Source organism: Leptonychotes weddellii, chromosome 9 (genome assembly GCF_054177405.1).
Source record: "Leptonychotes weddellii isolate Sample4059 chromosome 9, ASM5417740v2, whole genome shotgun sequence".
Classification (NCBI taxonomy): domain Eukaryota; kingdom Metazoa; phylum Chordata; class Mammalia; order Carnivora; family Phocidae; genus Leptonychotes; species Leptonychotes weddellii.
In genome coordinates, this window is record NC_138377.1 from 122,484,852 (window position 1) to 122,501,290 (window position 16,439).

Genomic DNA, 16,439 nt, shown 5'->3' on the forward strand with positions numbered 1-16,439 from the left:
TTCCTATCACTGTGATAAATTTGACTACTTTTGGTACCTCATATAGAGGAATCGTACAATATTTATCCTTTTGTGGCTGGCTTATTCTTTCACTTAGCATAATGTCCTCAAGGTTCCTCCACGTTGAAGCATAGGTCAGAATTTCATTCCTTTTTAAGGCTGAATAATATTCCATTCATTCGTTGATAGACCTTTGGGTTTTCAACATTTGGTTATTACAAGTAATGCAGGAACATGGATGTACAAATACTGTTTGAGTCCCTGCTTTCAGTTCTTTTGGATGTAGACCCAGATGTGGAATTATTAGATCATATGGTAATTCTATGTTTAATTTTTTGAGGAGCCACCATACTGTTTTCCACAGTGGCTGCACCATTTTGCATTCCTACCAGCAGTGCACAAGGGGAGAATCCTGTATGTATATTTTAAGATTTATTCATTTATTTTGAGAGAGAGAGCACATCAAGAGTGGGGAGGGTCAGAGGGAGAGCCAGAATCTCAAGCAGACTCCACACTGAGTGTGGAGCCCAAGTGGGGCTTGATCCCAAGACCCTGAGATCATGACCTGAGCCAAAGCCAAGAGTCAGACATCCAACCAACTGAGCCATCCAGGCACCCCAAGAATCATATACTCTTTTAAATCTATATCAGGGATGCATTTTTTTTTTTTTTTAAGATTTACTTATTTGAGAGAGAGAGAGAGAAAGAGCAGGAGGGACAGAGGGAGAGAGGATCTCAAGCAGACTCTATGCTGAGCATGGAGCTCAACGTAGTCTTGCCTCTTTGTCTGGTAAAGGAGGGTACGGCTGTTCCTTAAGCCGCTGTCGGGGCACGGGGGTCATTGGGTCTGGATTCTTCTCTGCAGTGAGGTGGTAGAAGATAGTCAACACAAATTATCACATTGAAAGGCTTTCCAATTATAAGAGAATTCTTATATTTTTGTCTAATGTTGGATACTGTTTTTGTTTACATTTGAATCTTTGATCACTTTGGGATTTTTCCCAGTATAGGATCCAACCTCAGATTTTTTCCATTTGGCCTCGCCAGTCGGTCCGGCATCATTTATTGAATGTCAATTGAATGTTGAGCCTTTTCTCTCTGGATTTGAGAGGCTGCCCTTGTCAGACGTTCAAGTCCTAGCGTCGTTAGATTCTTGTTTCTGTTCTGCTCATCTGTTTATCCATGTGCCACCTGTGTTCAGTTCCGAATTCACATGTCTACTGAGTCTGTTTCTAGAGTGTGTGTGTGGTTTCCCTGGTCTGCTGTCTGTTAATGTTTTCATTCTTGAGATCTTGTAGCATGTTTGAACATCTGACAAAGATAGTCTCTCTCCTCCCCACCCCCAGTCTCAGTCAGTAATCCTGTCTTAACGTTTTAAGTTTCTTTTGTCTATTTGGTTTTGTTTTTTTAGTTGTCTCTACACCCAACATGGGGTGCAAACTCATGACCCCGAGGTCAAGAGTCGCATGCTCCACCACCTGAGTCAGCCAGGAGCTCCTTAAGGTTGATTTTTGCACTGGTAAAGACACTTGCGTACACTTCGGGTGCATGATTTGCCAATTTTAAATGATACGCTTTGAACTCCCAGGTTAGGGGGGTAATCCAGATGAGGCAATCAATGAACATATCCTCTGTCCTGCCTTCTCTCAACCCCAGTTTTGGCTGGAGTGTCATTTCTACGTTGCTGGGTAACCTCTACATTCTCTTCTCATTGTAATGGCCACAGTCGTTGGAGACTTGGTTCTGAAGTCTGCTGTATCCGGTGCTCATCCCCAGCCCATTTGCTCAGAGTTCCCTTGATCTCTTGGTTGACCGAAGCTCACCTCCTAGTAGTTTCCCCAAGAGGGACTCATAGGAACCATATTCTGCAAATTCGTGCGTATTCAAAGCTGTTTGCCTGCCAGTGTGATACTTGAAGGACGGTTTTGTTGAACACAAAATCCTGGGCATCCCCTTTCTTTCCTTGTGTGCCTCATGTCTGCAGGCATGAATGTCACTGTAGAGAAGTCTGAGCCCAGGTGGTTCTCTTACCCCACTTGAGTGATGCGAGCCTTTTGCTTGCTGTCCTGTCTCATCGCTAGCCACTGTGGGTTAGTCTTCCTAACACAGTGCACCTTCCCAGGGTCGTTGGAGCTTTCTACCTTCAGCGTTTCTTCTGTTCCTTGGGTCTGGTTCCCCTGTTTGAGAACTCCAGTTATGTGTGTGTGGACTCTCATTTTGTCTAACTTCTCTTTCGGTCCTTCTTGTTAATCCCTTTGTCCTCCTCATTCCTCTTCCTTTCACAGCTCTTCTCATTTTGGCCCCTCTTTTCCCTTTCTCCTTGCCAGTGTGCCTGTTCTCCTTTGCATTCCTCCTCCTGTGCTTGGGTCTCTGGATTTCCTCTGCCTTCCCACGTCCTGCCACCTCCCACTTCATCTCTTCCTGCTGTCTTACTGTCTCTTCCAACTTCTACCATATGGTCTTCCTTCCTGGAGGCGGTTGCTTTGTCTAACTTTTTTTTCTCCTTTTTTTTAGAGAAAGAGAGTGCACACAGGGAGGATGGGGGCAGAGGGAGAAGGAGAGTATCCTCAAGCAGACTCCTGACTGAGTTGGGAGCCTGAGGCAGGGCTCGATCTCACAACCCTGAGATCATGACCCGAGCTGCAGCCAAAAGTCAGGGGCTTAACTGACTGAGCCACACAGGAGACCCTCGTTTATTTATTTTTTTAATGCATGAAAAATGTCACTTTCTCAGTCATAATTGCCATGATTAATGTGTGAGGGTCAAAGGCTCTCTCCTTTCTGCTCTACAGAAACAGAAAGCGTCCTGCGTATAGAGGTCATCTGGGTGATTCTGGTTGTAGCTTCACCTTCTGCGCTTCTCTGAACCAAAGAAGCTAGCCCTGCTCACCCCAAATGCACTGTTGCTCTTGAGGGGGAGTCCTTACCTTTAGGAAGTGATTTTCTGTCTGAGCTTTTTTTAATATCCTTTTTTTTTTTTTAATTAAGTAAGCTCCATGCCCAGTGTGGAGCCCAGTGGGGGGGCTTGAACGTATGACCCTGAGATCAAGACGAGCTAAGATCTAGAGTCGGATGCTCAACTGACTGAGCCACCCATGAGCCCCCTCTGCCTGAGCTTTTTGAGATCAGCTGCCCCCCCAGTTCCTTCCCCAGCCACACATACACACACACACACACGCACACCGCTTTCCATGCTTGTTCACTTCCTGCCTCATTGGCCTCTGCCCTGTCTCTGCTGTTTTTGGAAGCCCTTATATGTATTTTGGTGTCTGCAAATTAATCTTCCTCCTAATCTCACTGCAAATGGAGTTTGAGTTTTTGTTGGGTTTTCCCTGTTGCTTTTGAGCTCATTCCAGAACATACCAACCAGTTCTGATTTTAAGGCAGTGGAAAACCTTATCAGCTAATGTCCCTGTTCAGAAGAGAACAATTATTTTTAAAGATTTTATTGATTTATTTGACAGAGAGAGGCACAGCGAGAGAGGGAACACAAGCAGGGGGAGTGGGAGAGGGAGAAGCAGGCTTCCCGCGGAGCAGGGAGCCCGATGCGGGGCTCGATCCCAGAACCCTGGGATCATGACCTGAGCCGAAGGCAGACGCTTAACGACTGAGCCACCCAGGCGCCCCACTAAAGTCATTTTTTTTTTAAAGATTTTATTTATTTATTTGAGAGAGAGAAAGAGAGAGAGAGAGCATGAGAGGGGGGAGGGTCAGAGGGAGAAGCAGACTCCCTGCCGAGCAGGGAGCCCGATGCGGGACTCGATCCCGGGAGTCCAGGATCACGACCCGAGCCGAAGGCAATCGCCCAACCAACCAAGCCACCCAGGCGCCCTATTTTTAAAAAACAATTTATTTATTTGAGAGAGAGAGAGGAGCAAGCAGGGGGAGGGGCAGAGGGAGAGAAAGAGAGAAACTTAAGCAGACTCCTCACTGAGCACAGAGCCCGATGATGACGTGGAGCTCCATCTCACGACTCTTGAGATCAGACCTGAGCCAAAACCAAGAGTCAGACGCTCAACCGACAGAGCCACCCAGGTGCCCCTACTAAAGTCATTTACTTATTTATTTATTAAAGATTTTATTTATTTAATTGACAGAGAGAGAGAGACAGCGTGAGGGGCAATACAAGTAGGGGGAGTGGGAGAGAGAGCAGCAGGCTTCTGGCTGAGCAGGGAGCCCAAATGCGGGGCTCGATCCCAGAACCCCGGGATCATGACCTGAGCCAAAGGCAGTCGCTTAACCAACTGAGCCACCCAGGCGCCCCTAAAGTCATTTTTTAAAAAATGTTTTTGGTAGCATTCGCTTGCAGAAAATAAATCAGGGCCTCTGCCTGGAGGACCCTGTAGAAGAGTGGTGAGAGCAGACCTCTGTGCTAGAAACTTGCAAAACCCTGTTGCAGGAAGTTGCAGAAGTGCAGAGCTCCTGGTCCTGGCTGTGTGGGCGCATGCGCTGTGCCCCTCAGGCCCGTATCTGTCCCCTGGACGCCAGGAGTCACAGAGCACCAGCAGCGTATGTGCTAGTGAGCATGAAGTAGAATCACAAGCCTACTTGTACATTTAAATACAATCCTCGGGCCCCTGGTTGGTTAAGCGTCTGCCTTCGGCTCAGGTCATGATACCAGGGTCCTGGGATCAAGTCCCGCATCGGGCTCCCTGCTCCTTGGGAGCCTGCTTCTCCCTCTGCTTTTCTCTCTCTCTCTCTCTGTCTCTCATGAATAAATAAATAAAATCTTTAAAAATAAATAAATAAATACAATCCTCTGTGGACTGACAGCATAACTAGAACCAGGTTCTGCCTGAGGGCGTGTGCACCTTTGGAAATTCACCTTCACCTACAGAAACTAATAATCACTGAATCGACCATCTAACTTTAAATAAACTATTTCTTAGCTTCGGTAGTGGGAATGTCACTAGGACCCTGTGTAATTATTTAACTAATTGTCTTCCTTGTTCTGGATGGATCTGCTTTCTCTGGAGGTCTGACGTTAGGTGTTAGGAATAATCAGGCTGTCATCCTGATCGGTAAATCGTTGATTTATTTATGTACACCCTACAGAATTCCAAAAAAGAATTGAAGACAACTTACAGAAGCAGAGCATAAGGGTGCTCGCTTTGGCAACACACATACTAAAACTGGAACAATACAGGGAAGATTAGCCAAAGAAGGAAGGAGGCAGACAGGAAGGAAGGAAGGGGGCACAAGGAAATTATAGCAAAAAAGGAAATAATGGGAGGGAAAAATGAAAGAACACAGGTTGCGGGCTGTACAAACATCCAGTATTCTCCCTCTGAGCGTTTGGCTCCAAGCTTCCAAGCAGGCAAGGTGGGGGGGTGGGGGCGGGGAGCCACAACCAGAGCCATGAGGCAGACACACATCAGTTACTCAGAACAGCGGTGCTCTTGGGAATTTCGGTTAGAGGAAAAGTTCCTTCTCGTTTATCAAGAGGACATTGTGTGGCATAAACAGTGTCGCCAACAACTTCCTGGCAGTGTTAACGTTCCTGACGGCCATTAATTTCGATGACACTTCTCAGACTGTTTTTGACTGTCGGCCAGAGCTATTAAATCAACACACAGCTCGGTTCTTTGGGGATCAAAACAGTGAGATCCAGGCTCACGGCTCTCCTGCTCAATCCTGGGATAGATTTCAGAGTCTGTCAGTGAAGGAAGGGGATGCATATGTTGTCGGTAATCTGCCCTCCTGATTTCTTTCTTCTTCTTCTTTTTTTTTAAAGATTCTATTTATTTATGTGAGAGAGAGAGAGCGCAAGAAAGCACAAGCGGGGGGAGGGACAGAGGGCCAGGCAGAGGGAGAAGCGGACTCCCTGCTGAGCAGGGAGCCCAGTGAGGGACTCAGTCCCAGGACCCTGGGATCATGATCCTAGCTGAACGCAGATGCTTAACCGACTGAGCCACCCAGGTGCCCCCTCCTGATTTCTTTCACCCGAATGTTTGGTTAAGTGTTGGGCAGCAGAGTTTAACAAGTTTCTGGATGGTAGATATTTTGTATTACCGATGGGAGGTCCATCTGTAAGCTCCTACTGCAGACACATTTTAGGGCTCTTCTAATCACCAGCTTATTTCCAGTCATCTGTATAGACACCTAGAGTTCTTGTTGCAGGGGCCCCGTCACCTTGTCTGTGTCTTACTTTCTTACTATAATCTATTAAGATTATAAACACAGGATATAGTGTAATGTACGAGATTATTACATAAACTCTTTTTGAAGGGAGATGAAGCTTTAGGGAAATTTCTGTGGTACCATTGAAAAACCCATTCACTCATTCTCCAAATTTAATTGAGCACCTGTTACGCATTCGGCACCATGGTGAGTATTGGGGGTCACTGTGTACCCTGTTGCTTTCTGTTGATCAGGATTTTCAGATTCCCACCTGACTTCATTTCCCAGTGGAGAAACAGGTACGGACCTAGAACCCAGATCTTTAAGACTTAGAAATTCTCAGTGATCACCACGTGGGTATGAGGTCTGACAGATAATCACAAAGAAGGAAATCAACCTGGTTTTTAAAAGTTTTGAGGATCCTTTAGCCTCGTTATTTTCATAAGAAGTTTAATTTTTTAAATATTTCACTTGGGTTTCCTTTCCTTCTCTCATCATTATAGGAAACGGAGTATAAATCGTATGTCTTTCTTCACTGTTTCAGATTTCGAGATCCAGAGCGACAATGGGGAGAACTCTAATCAGGATCTATTTGAGGATGTCGAATCACATGAGATGTTCTCAGAAATGCCCGAAGGGGAAGGCATTCCGCAGTCCGACTGGGAAAGTGACTCTGAGAGAGACTGTGGCTCCAGGGGGCCCCAGGGGAACGCCCCGCGTGGGGACCACAGGGAGGTGCCCTCCCAGGGCAGGGAAGTGGGGCAGCTCATCGGCCTTCAGGGCACCTACCTGGGTGAGAAGCCCTACGAGTGTCCCCAGTGTGGGAAAACCTTCAGCCGGAAATCCCACCTGATCACCCACGAGCGGACCCACACGGGAGAGAAGTACTACAAATGCAACGAATGCGGGAAAAGCTTTAGCGATGGTTCCAACTTCAGCAGACACCAAACCACCCACACGGGGGAGAAACCTTACAAATGCCGAGACTGTGGGAAGAGCTTTAGCCGGAGCGCAAACCTCATCACCCACCAGAGGATCCACACGGGAGAAAAGCCCTTCCAGTGCGCCGAGTGCGGCAAGAGCTTCAGCAGGAGCCCCAATCTCATTGCCCACCAGCGAACCCACACGGGCGAGAAGCCCTACTCGTGCCCCGAGTGTGGGAAGAGCTTCGGCAACCGGTCCAGCCTTAACACTCACCAGGGCATCCACACGGGCGAGAAGCCGTACGAGTGCAAGGAGTGCGGGGAGAGCTTCAGCTACAACTCCAACCTGATCCGCCACCAGCGCATCCACACGGGCGAGAAGCCCTACCGGTGCGCCGAGTGCGGGCAGAGGTTCAGCCAGAGCTCGGCGCTCATCACGCACCGGCGCACGCACACGGGCGAGAAGCCCTACCAGTGCGCCGAGTGCGGCAAGAGCTTCAGCCGCAGCTCCAACCTGGCCACGCACCGCCGCACGCACCTGCTGGAGAAGCCCTACAAGTGCGGCGAGTGCGGCCGGAGCTTCAGCCAGAGCTCCAGCCTCATCGCGCACCAGGGCGCGCACACGGGCGAGAAGCCCTACGAGTGCCTGACGTGCGGCGAGAGCTTCAGCTGGAGCTCCAACCTCCTCAAGCACCAGCGAGTGCACACGGGCGAGAAGCCGCACAAGTGCGCCGAGTGTGGCAAGGCCTTCGGCCAGCGCTCGCAGCTCGCCGCGCACCGGCGCACGCACACGGGCGAGAAGCCCTACCAGTGCCTCCTGTGCGGCAAGAGCTTCAGCCGCGGCTCCATCCTCGTCATGCACCAGCGCGCGCACCTGGGCGACAAGCCCTACCGCTGCCCCGAGTGCGGCAAGGGCTTCAGCTGGAACTCGGTGCTCATCGTCCACCAGCGCATCCACACTGGGGAGAGGCCCTACAAGTGCCCCGAGTGCGGCAAGGGCTTCAGCAACAGCTCCAACTTCATCACCCACCAGAGAACGCACGCCAAAGACAAAGCGGACTGAGCCGGCCGCGCGCTGGTGGCCCGCGGGCCCACGGTGACGCCCCTTCTGGAGGGGGGGGTGTCTTTGGGGACTCGGGCCCGAATCTCACCCGCTGCCGTCCCGTTGAGCAGACTCACGCCCCCCGGAACGGGGCGGGGGACGGAAGGTCGCAGAGTTGGGTCTCTTTCCGTTTCATTGCATGACACGCCATGGCCTTCCGCTCTCCTGGTCCTCCGGGCCTCCGTTTCCTCTTTGGTAGCACAGGGGGAGTGTTTCTCGTGGGGGACGGAAGACCGCGGGGCCCACAGCCCGGCAGCCCGGGCCGAGGCCTCAGAAATACTGGAAAGCGACAGGTGCGGGCTGGTGGTTCTGCTGCCCCTTGGCCGGGTTAAGGTGCCTTCGCCCGGAGCTGCTGGTGTGCCAGGGTGTCAGGTCAGAAGCCGCCCTCCCTGGCCTTGTGTCCTGGGCTTTGATTTCAGGTCAAGGGGGATGGGCTTTTCCAACTCTGAGTCATCCACAGGAAGGTAAAGCCCTTTTCTATCTGTGGAAGGTGTCAGGGACTCCGAGACCCGAGGGAGTGTGGCCTGGAACCACTGTCCCCAGAGCCTTTCCGTTGATAAGAGTCGAACAGGGCCCACCAGGGAGGGTAGAAACTGAGGGTATGGACACGTTTGCTTGTGTCTTTACTTACCCTCCTGTGGTAAGTCGGCCGCCAGGGGAATGCACTCGTTTTTGTGGGGTTTTGTTTTTTGAGTGGGAAATCGGGGACCCCAGCCGCCTACCCCTGGTGGATGGTGGGTTGTCTCTTCGAGGGTGAAAGAGCCCTGCACCCTTCAGGGTGGGCTTGTGTCTTCACCCCCACAGATACTAGCCCCTAAATCATCTCTCTATGCACTTGTCATTCCCCTGTTCTTCTCGTTTTTATTTTATAGGTGCAGGGCTAGAGTTCTGTCTGGTAGCTTTTGTATACGTTCATATTTTTAAGGAAGTGTTGATTTTGAGGACACATCCTCTGTCCTCTGGACAGATTTGGGCTTGAATCAGGAGTTGTCCTATAGGTGTCATCCTTGATCCCGGGATGCTACCAGGGCTTTGTTCTTGGTTCCTTGAGCCTTGAGACCATAAAGACCAGGGGATGATAGCAGGTCAAGGGGTTTGTTATAAGGAAGAGGAGAACAGAGAAGGTGTTTCTGGGAAATATGAAACCACCTCCTCCAGTGCATGGAGCCTGTGCTCACAATGGGCCTTGGTTCTTAGAGAATGGATGCTCAATATTTCCTAATAAAATAGAGTCCCGTTCTTTTCCTGCGTCTGCCTTTCAGTGTGAACTTGACTATTAGCAAACCCACACCTCACTTCCCACCCACTCACCTCCTGCCTTAGGCCGAAAGCGGTTCAAGACCTTCAAGGAGTAAAAATCAGTGGCTTTAAAGAACACATCTTTGGGTGAACCGAGATCTGTGTGCTTGACCAGTGCACACATCTCTCCACTGTCCTTTGCCAACTGTGCATTCAGTCTGTCAGCCAAGACTTGGAGTGGCAGCTTTGGCTAAGGAGCCAGGTGGCCTCCTAAGGAGGCCGTTGGGAATCATCTCTATCCAGAATCAACTAGATTAGACACAAGGAGGACATTTCTAAGCTCAGCAGTGATGGTTGTTAAACCAAATCATGGAGGCTGTGAAATCCCCATTATTAATCCCATTCCTTCACTTATTGGGCAAACATTGAGGACTTAAGTACCATCACTGTGCTAGGAACTAGGGAAAGGTGATGAACAAGAAATCCCATTACCTGTCTTCATCAAGTTTTCACAGGAGGAAGCTACACGAGCCATCCAAGGAAGAATGGATACGGTGGTTTCCTAGCTGACAGTAAATTCTGGGATTTGGGTTGTAGAAGATACTGGTTCTCTCTCCCCCCAAGTCTCAACTTAAGAAAAGAACTGACGTTAAGCTTTGCAAAACTTCTAACTTTCTATTTTTTTACTCCTCTCTACCTGGTAGGCACACAAAATATCTTGGAAAAAAGGGAAGCAAGATCAGGCTGGATCCAGGATGGGAAATGACAGAACGTGGTCTTAGAAAGGTCAAGAGTCCTTCACTTCCTGTCCTGTTTGCCTCTAAAGCGGGTCTGCGGAGGCAGGGAGGGCTCAGCATACACGGGCCTTTGTGCGGCTCGGTGTGGGATGGAAGGGCACAGACTTCTTCCCTAAAAGACATCAGGAAGCCCCAGTCCCCTTGGCAGATCTATTTCCACCACGACTTTGCTCTCAATTCAGTTACACCTGTGTTTCTGTAACAAAGGACATTTCCCCTAAATGTACATGCATTTAGGGACTGCGGTTTTGTTCCCAGTTTGTTCTAAGTTCGTGGGAACAGCCTTGGGACAGAAACTTATAATGAGGGGCATCTGGGTGGCTCAAGTCGGTTAAGTATCCAACTTTTGGTGTTGGCTCAGGTCATGATCTGCTCCGTGCTCAGTGGGGAGTCTGCTTCCCCTCTCCCTCCCCCTCTGCCACCCCCTTTCTCGAGCACTCTCTAAAGTAAGTAACTCCTTTAAAAAATGTATAATGGTAAAAAGAAAACAAAGAGCAATTGCTTTACTGTCAGCTAGGCTCCCATGCCCCTCTTGGCAGGTCTTCTCCGTGACTTGCCCACTTCCATCTCCTGAGCCCTCCGGTGGCCGCCTTGTACCCTTCAGCCCTTTTCCTCAGACCCAGCCAACTCCCAGACTTGGCTCCCCTTCCCGGAGAACCTCGAACCTATCAGGTGTCAGGAACCTCCCTCAGCATCCCAGCCCCAGAGCAACGACTTCTCTGTAGTGCCCCTCGCTTCCTTCCTCCAGGCTCAGCCTGGAGATGTGCGTTCAGGGCGGCGGGACCCCATCTCCACCTGTGTTAGCCTTCACTTCCCTCCAGGGGCAGGGCCTTGCCCCCTCAGTCATTTCCTCCCCTGGTTTCCAGGCTCCTCTACTGGCTTCGTCCCGCAGCTTACGTGCTGCAGCTGGTCGTTCCTAGAGCCTCAGACTCAGTATGTCCAGAAGCCACCTCCCTGCGGGCCTCCCTTGCGTCTCCTCTGTGAGCAGCATGGCCTTGCCTGACCTCACCCAACCCCAAATCTGGGAGTCATCCAAGACTCCTTCCTCCCTTGCCTCCCTTAGAGCCATTCAGGAATCTGGCCCTACAAATCCTGCCTCCCTATTAACATCTCCCAGCTCTCACCTCAACCCCCCCAATCCCCAACCCCAGGCATAGTTCAGACCCTTGCAACCGCAGTAGCCCCCAAGCTCCCTCCAGTCCTGCCTCCCTCCACTTCATCCTCCGAGTTGTAGCCAGCGTTGAGTGTTCTCCAACACAGAATGCAGTCTGTCACTGCTCAGTTTAAACCCCCTGGGACTCCCCATCCCTACAGAAAGGCCAGTTCTTTGGAATGCACATGAAGCCTTCCCAACGGGGCCTCTGTGGAACCTCTTCACTGCACCCCGATACCCTGACCATCCTTGCCCCTTGGCCGCTCCCCTTGAATGTGTTCCACCGGGCCTCGCCTTGTCTGCACACTGTTCCCCTTTCCTGGAATGCCTGGTCCACCTAGGGCATACCTGCATATCTCTGAAAACTCAGCCTGGGTACCCCCTCCTCCGAGAAGCCTTCCCTGCACTTCTCTGACCCTGCTCCTACACCCGTGCACTGTCCAACTTCAGAGCTTGGGACAGGAGTCTGCCCCTCCGCCTCTATTTGTTATGTTCACACCCAAACTCTTGTCTCCAGCACCCAGCTCAGGGCCTGGTGAGTGACAGGAACTCACTTAATTTTTGCCAGTTGAGTTCTCTTCATGGGGAAAGACAGAAATGCAAGAGGCAGGGAGAGCCCAAAACTCTGAGCTGGAAAATGGACTCAGTCCCGCACTTCCCTTTGGTAAGATGTTAAATGTAAGTTAGTTTTAACCTCAGTGCCTCTCACCTAAGTTATGATTTATTGGTACTGGTGGATGAAGTCACAGCCGAAGACATTTATAAGAACCAACTAACCAGACCGCCTGGCTGGCTCAGTCGCTAGAGCACGCAACTCTGGATCTCAAGGTTGTAAGTTCAAGCCCCACGTTGGGTGGAGGGATTACTTAAAAAAATAAAATATTTGGGGCGTCTGAGTGGCTCAGTGTGTTAGGTGTTTGCCTTTGGCTCAGGTCACGATCCCAGGGTCCTGGGATCGAGTCCCACATCGGGCTCCCTGCTCCGCGGGGAGCCTGCTTCTCCCTCTGCCTGCCGCTCCCCCTGCTTGTGCGCTCTCTCTCCCTGACAAATAAATAAAATCTTAAAAAAATAAAATAAAATCTTTAAGAAAACAAACCAACTAACCAGTATCCTAATGAAACAACTTATATTTTTGAAATATCACAGATATCAAAAGGGAGTGGAAAACTAGGCATCTTCTTTACTGCAGCTGCGTCTAGTGCACAATCTGTTTCTCTTCTCTCTGGGCAAGCAATGGAACTAGGAGACTGTAGCTGACTCTCACCCTTTGGTCCCAGTGCATTCATCCGACTATATCCTGAGACAGCTCCCCTTGTTTGTTTTAATTTTTTTTTTTTTGAAATACAACACACAGATAAGTGCGTGGAAGTGTAAGCTCACTGCACCTTTACAAACTGAACACACCCGTGTAACCAGCACCCAGATCAAAAAACAACTTCGCCACATCCCAGAATCCTCCTCGGGTCCCCTCCCAGGCAGTACTCTGTCCCCCTGCCCCCCTGCCCCTGTTCTCAAGCTGGGCATAGCGGAGGGAGGGTTGGAGCTGGACAGACCCGGTTCTAGACACTTGTAGCACTACACACCCTCACTTTTCTTAGAGATTTTACAGTTTGAGGCGGGTCATAATGAGACTTCTTTTTTTTTTCATGGAATTTGACTTCCCTCAGGGTTGTGTTTATAGTTTATGATAAGCCACAATAGCTTACAGTGACAACATACGGAGTGGTGACCACAAACAGGCTGTGTGCTAAGCTCGACAGCCGCCCCACTTAATCCTGACAACGAGGCAGGGAGGTAAGGGAGGTAGGTCCGTACCCCCACTTTAGGACTGAGGAAGTGGGGGCTGGGAGGAGAGGTTCAATAAGAACCTTGCCCAGGGCCTGTTGCACTGCCAAAGCCCTGAGAAATACCTATGGGAAGAATGCAGAAAACAACAAAACGCTGAAATACAAACGACAGAGGGCCTACAAGTCTTCTCCCGAGCCGGCTTCAAGAAGACCCACAACTGTCATTGGCCCTTCCTTGCACGTGACCATGTGACCGGCTCTTCCCAGCCCTTTATCCCCAGCATCGGGGTCCTGTCTCATCACAGGGAGCTCTGCGGGGGCCCAGTGCTGGGCTTGCCCTCACAGTCCCCCATGGTCCGCCCCGGAGGTTTTCAAACCTCCCTGCTGCTGGGCCCTGTTAGGCTATCCCAAATTTCTGGACAGAAGAGTTGGGGCCTTCCTTTTTTCCACCCTCTTGACTGTGGCCCCAGGCCACAGAGGAAGGAGAAGGAGAAGGGCATGGACAACGGCCAGATTTTGAGACAGAGGATTTCCTAGCCTAGTGGAGAGTGAGGGCAGGTGGTGAGTTCCCTTTGGTTTCCACCCAGTCATCGGTGCAACCGAGCTCCTGCCTCTGGCCTGGGCAGTGACTGTGGCTCTAGGGCCTACTGGCCCCCGGATCCCCGCTCCTGCTGGCTCTTACCAGCGTTCCAACTCGGAGAACATTCCATCCCTTCCCAGGCCCCGGGGCAGCTGTAGAACGGTTGTGGGGCGGGGAGTCTGGTTCCAAGGAAACACTGCCCAGGCCCCTCACACCTCCCAGGCCCTAGCAGACACAGCGTCTCTGCTGTTTACACTGTGGGTGTTGGAAGGGCACATGCCAGGAGGCCTCAGCAGTGGTACATTTGGGCAAATTTGCCAGAGTTCTGGTCCCCAGCCTTTCTGGTGCAGAGCCTGGATTTCCTCAGTACACCCAGAGAAGACCGAATCCTGGGTGGGAGGCTCCTGTTAACGAAATTTCCAAGAGACCAACAGAATCTAGAACCCCAATTATCAATTTATAGGAGGGGCTCTCCCATTGCAAGCCAGCTTCAGAGCACCCCTTGTTCCTGGTCTTGAGTGACTGAAATGAATGGCTTTGTGATCAGCTAGTGCTTGAGCTGCAGGGAACGAAAGGAAGGGGTCATGTGAGGGACAGGCAGACACCAGCCACGAACCCTCTCAGGGGACAGACCCTGTGCTTCAAATCCCGCTTATCTTCTGCGCCCCCCAGGGCCATCTGCTCAGTGCCCAAGATTCCCTTGTTAACCCTTCTTCCAGGTTTCCCTGCTGACCATGTCCCCTTGTCCCCTTGTGCAGATAAGTTAGTAGCACTGGGTAACTTGGAGTTAAATGGATGACCCAGTGGGCCTAGGGAACACTAGTCTCCACTCATTACATGTGGCTGTAGTCCCCCGAATTCCTCGAGGACAGGCTTAACTCCTTCCTCCGGAAATCCTCGTCTCCTCAGGCACTGCTTATAAACACCTCTTGTTCAATGTCCTATTCTCTGAGGTAATACTGATGACTGACCTACATGGAGCCTGCTTTCACCAAAAAATGGACCTGTCTCGGTGTCCTAGGACAACTGTCCTCCAAGGGACCAGGAGGCCACAAGTAGGAAAGTATGTCATCTAAGTAGACTTTTGGGGGTCCTTGAGTCCCATTCTCTGAGGAGTGTGGCTCACAGCTTGAGGATGTGTATGCATGTCTTTTCCCTTGAAGTACTGGGTGTGGTGTTGACGGTGAAGGTGATATGACCTGTGTTTGGGGCTACCCTCTCCATGCTTGATTTTGCTTCCAGTGAAAGTTCAATTTGCTCAGGAGCTCCCTGAGTTAAGGTAATAGTTGTGGAGTTGGATCAGTAATTTTCAACTTTCTTTCTTTTTTTTTTTTTTTTAACAGCAGAAAATATGTAAAAGCAAAGCTGCTCTGGTGACTTGGTGGGAACCCAAAGCCTTCTCCTGGCCCAGACTCACAGCTGGACTTAGGACTTTCTGGAAAGCCCCTCTTGTCATCCTGTCCTTCCCTTGCCCACCCCTGCCCTCCTCAGGCTGCCCCTTCTGTGGGAAGAATCACAGCTTCACCCACTTCCAGTTGAATTTTGGATCTTTCATCTGTTAAATAGGGAGTGAGACCTACTATGCAGGATTCCTTGTCAGATCCAAACCAGATAAAATATGCAAGGTAGGTGCTCAATCAAGTACAGTTTCCTGCCCCCTTCCCCTGTGGCTGCACCTTCTTACCTCTTGGGTTCTCCCAGTTGCTCTCCAGTATTTCTTTCCAGCCATTCACTTTGAAGGCGCCTTTTAGCACTTACCACACTGCATTGGAAATATGTGGGTTGTTCAGCGCAGCTTTTTAAAAAATGCATCCTCGGGCGCCTGGGTGGCTCAGTTGGTTAAGCGACTACCTTCGGCTCAGGTCATGATCCTGGAGTCCCAGGATCGAGTCCTGCATCGATCTCCTTGCTCAGCAGGGAGTCTGCTTCTCCCTCTGACCCTCCCCCCTCTCATCCTCTCTCTCTCTCTATCTCATTCTCTCTCAAATAAATAAATAAAATCTTTAAAATAAATAAATAAATAAATAAAAAATGCATCCTCTAGGGGCTCTGGGCCCGCTCAGTCGGTGGAGCATTCGACTCTTGATCTCGTGGTCGTGAGTTTCAGCTCTATGTTGGGCGTAGAGATTACTAAAAATAAATAAAGAAAATAAAAATGCATCCTCTGCTGGACTGCATTCCTTAGAGGAGGAAGGAGGGTTTCACTTGGGCTAAAGTTGATGTTCCAAGACTGATTCTTGAATGAATAAGCATCAATAGTATCCATCTTGAATCTCCCAGGACTGTGCAAGCAGGAATGAGGGTGGTGTGGTGTGTGTGTGTGTGCATGTGTGTGGGTGTGTGAAGCATTACCACAGTGGACAACCATGTGTGTGTGGTGTGTGTGTGTAAAGCATTACCACAGTGGACAACCGTGTGTGTGGTGTGTGTGTGTGTGTATGTGGGTGTGTAAAGCATTACCACAGTGGACAACCATGCTGGAAAAGTACTTTCTTAAGTGGCAAAAAGTTGAATTAGAGTCTCGGCTTCATGCTCGCAGACCTCCTGCCTGCAAGGGCCCTTCTCCCCCTCAGTAACCCCGGGAGTGAGGGAAAGGAGTGCAAACACACATTCCGCCAGCTGGGTCCGTTCTAGTTGTGGCTCTGAACCCCCAAATCCAGCGTGCAGTGAGGTCCTACCCACCATTAATGATTCGTCTGAAACACATAGCCGCCTAGGCCGTCCCCACAGTTTATTGG

At 50.4% G+C, this 16,439-nt stretch overlaps 2 protein-coding genes across 4 annotated transcripts in view; one reads left to right on the top strand and one right to left on the bottom strand.

Annotated features, from left to right (window-relative positions):
* WDR73 (WD repeat domain 73) overlaps positions 1–16,439 on the bottom strand; it is a 147,896-nt gene that overhangs the window by 101,064 nt on the left and 30,393 nt on the right. The gene's annotated exons all lie outside the window — the stretch shown is intronic.
* LOC102741394 (zinc finger and SCAN domain-containing protein 2) overlaps positions 1–16,439 on the top strand; it is a 41,856-nt gene that overhangs the window by 11,185 nt on the left and 14,232 nt on the right. For 2 of the 3 annotated variants that reach the window (XM_081831723.1, XM_081831724.1), the window contains one exon: positions 6,665–9,393. In XM_081831723.1, coding sequence (XP_081687849.1) covers positions 6,665–8,106 — 1,442 coding nt within the window. In that variant the 3' untranslated portion in view covers positions 8,107–9,393. Of the gene's footprint in view, positions 1–6,664; positions 9,394–16,439 lie in introns of those variants that run through there. The other variant, XM_081831726.1, reaches the window with a different exon arrangement.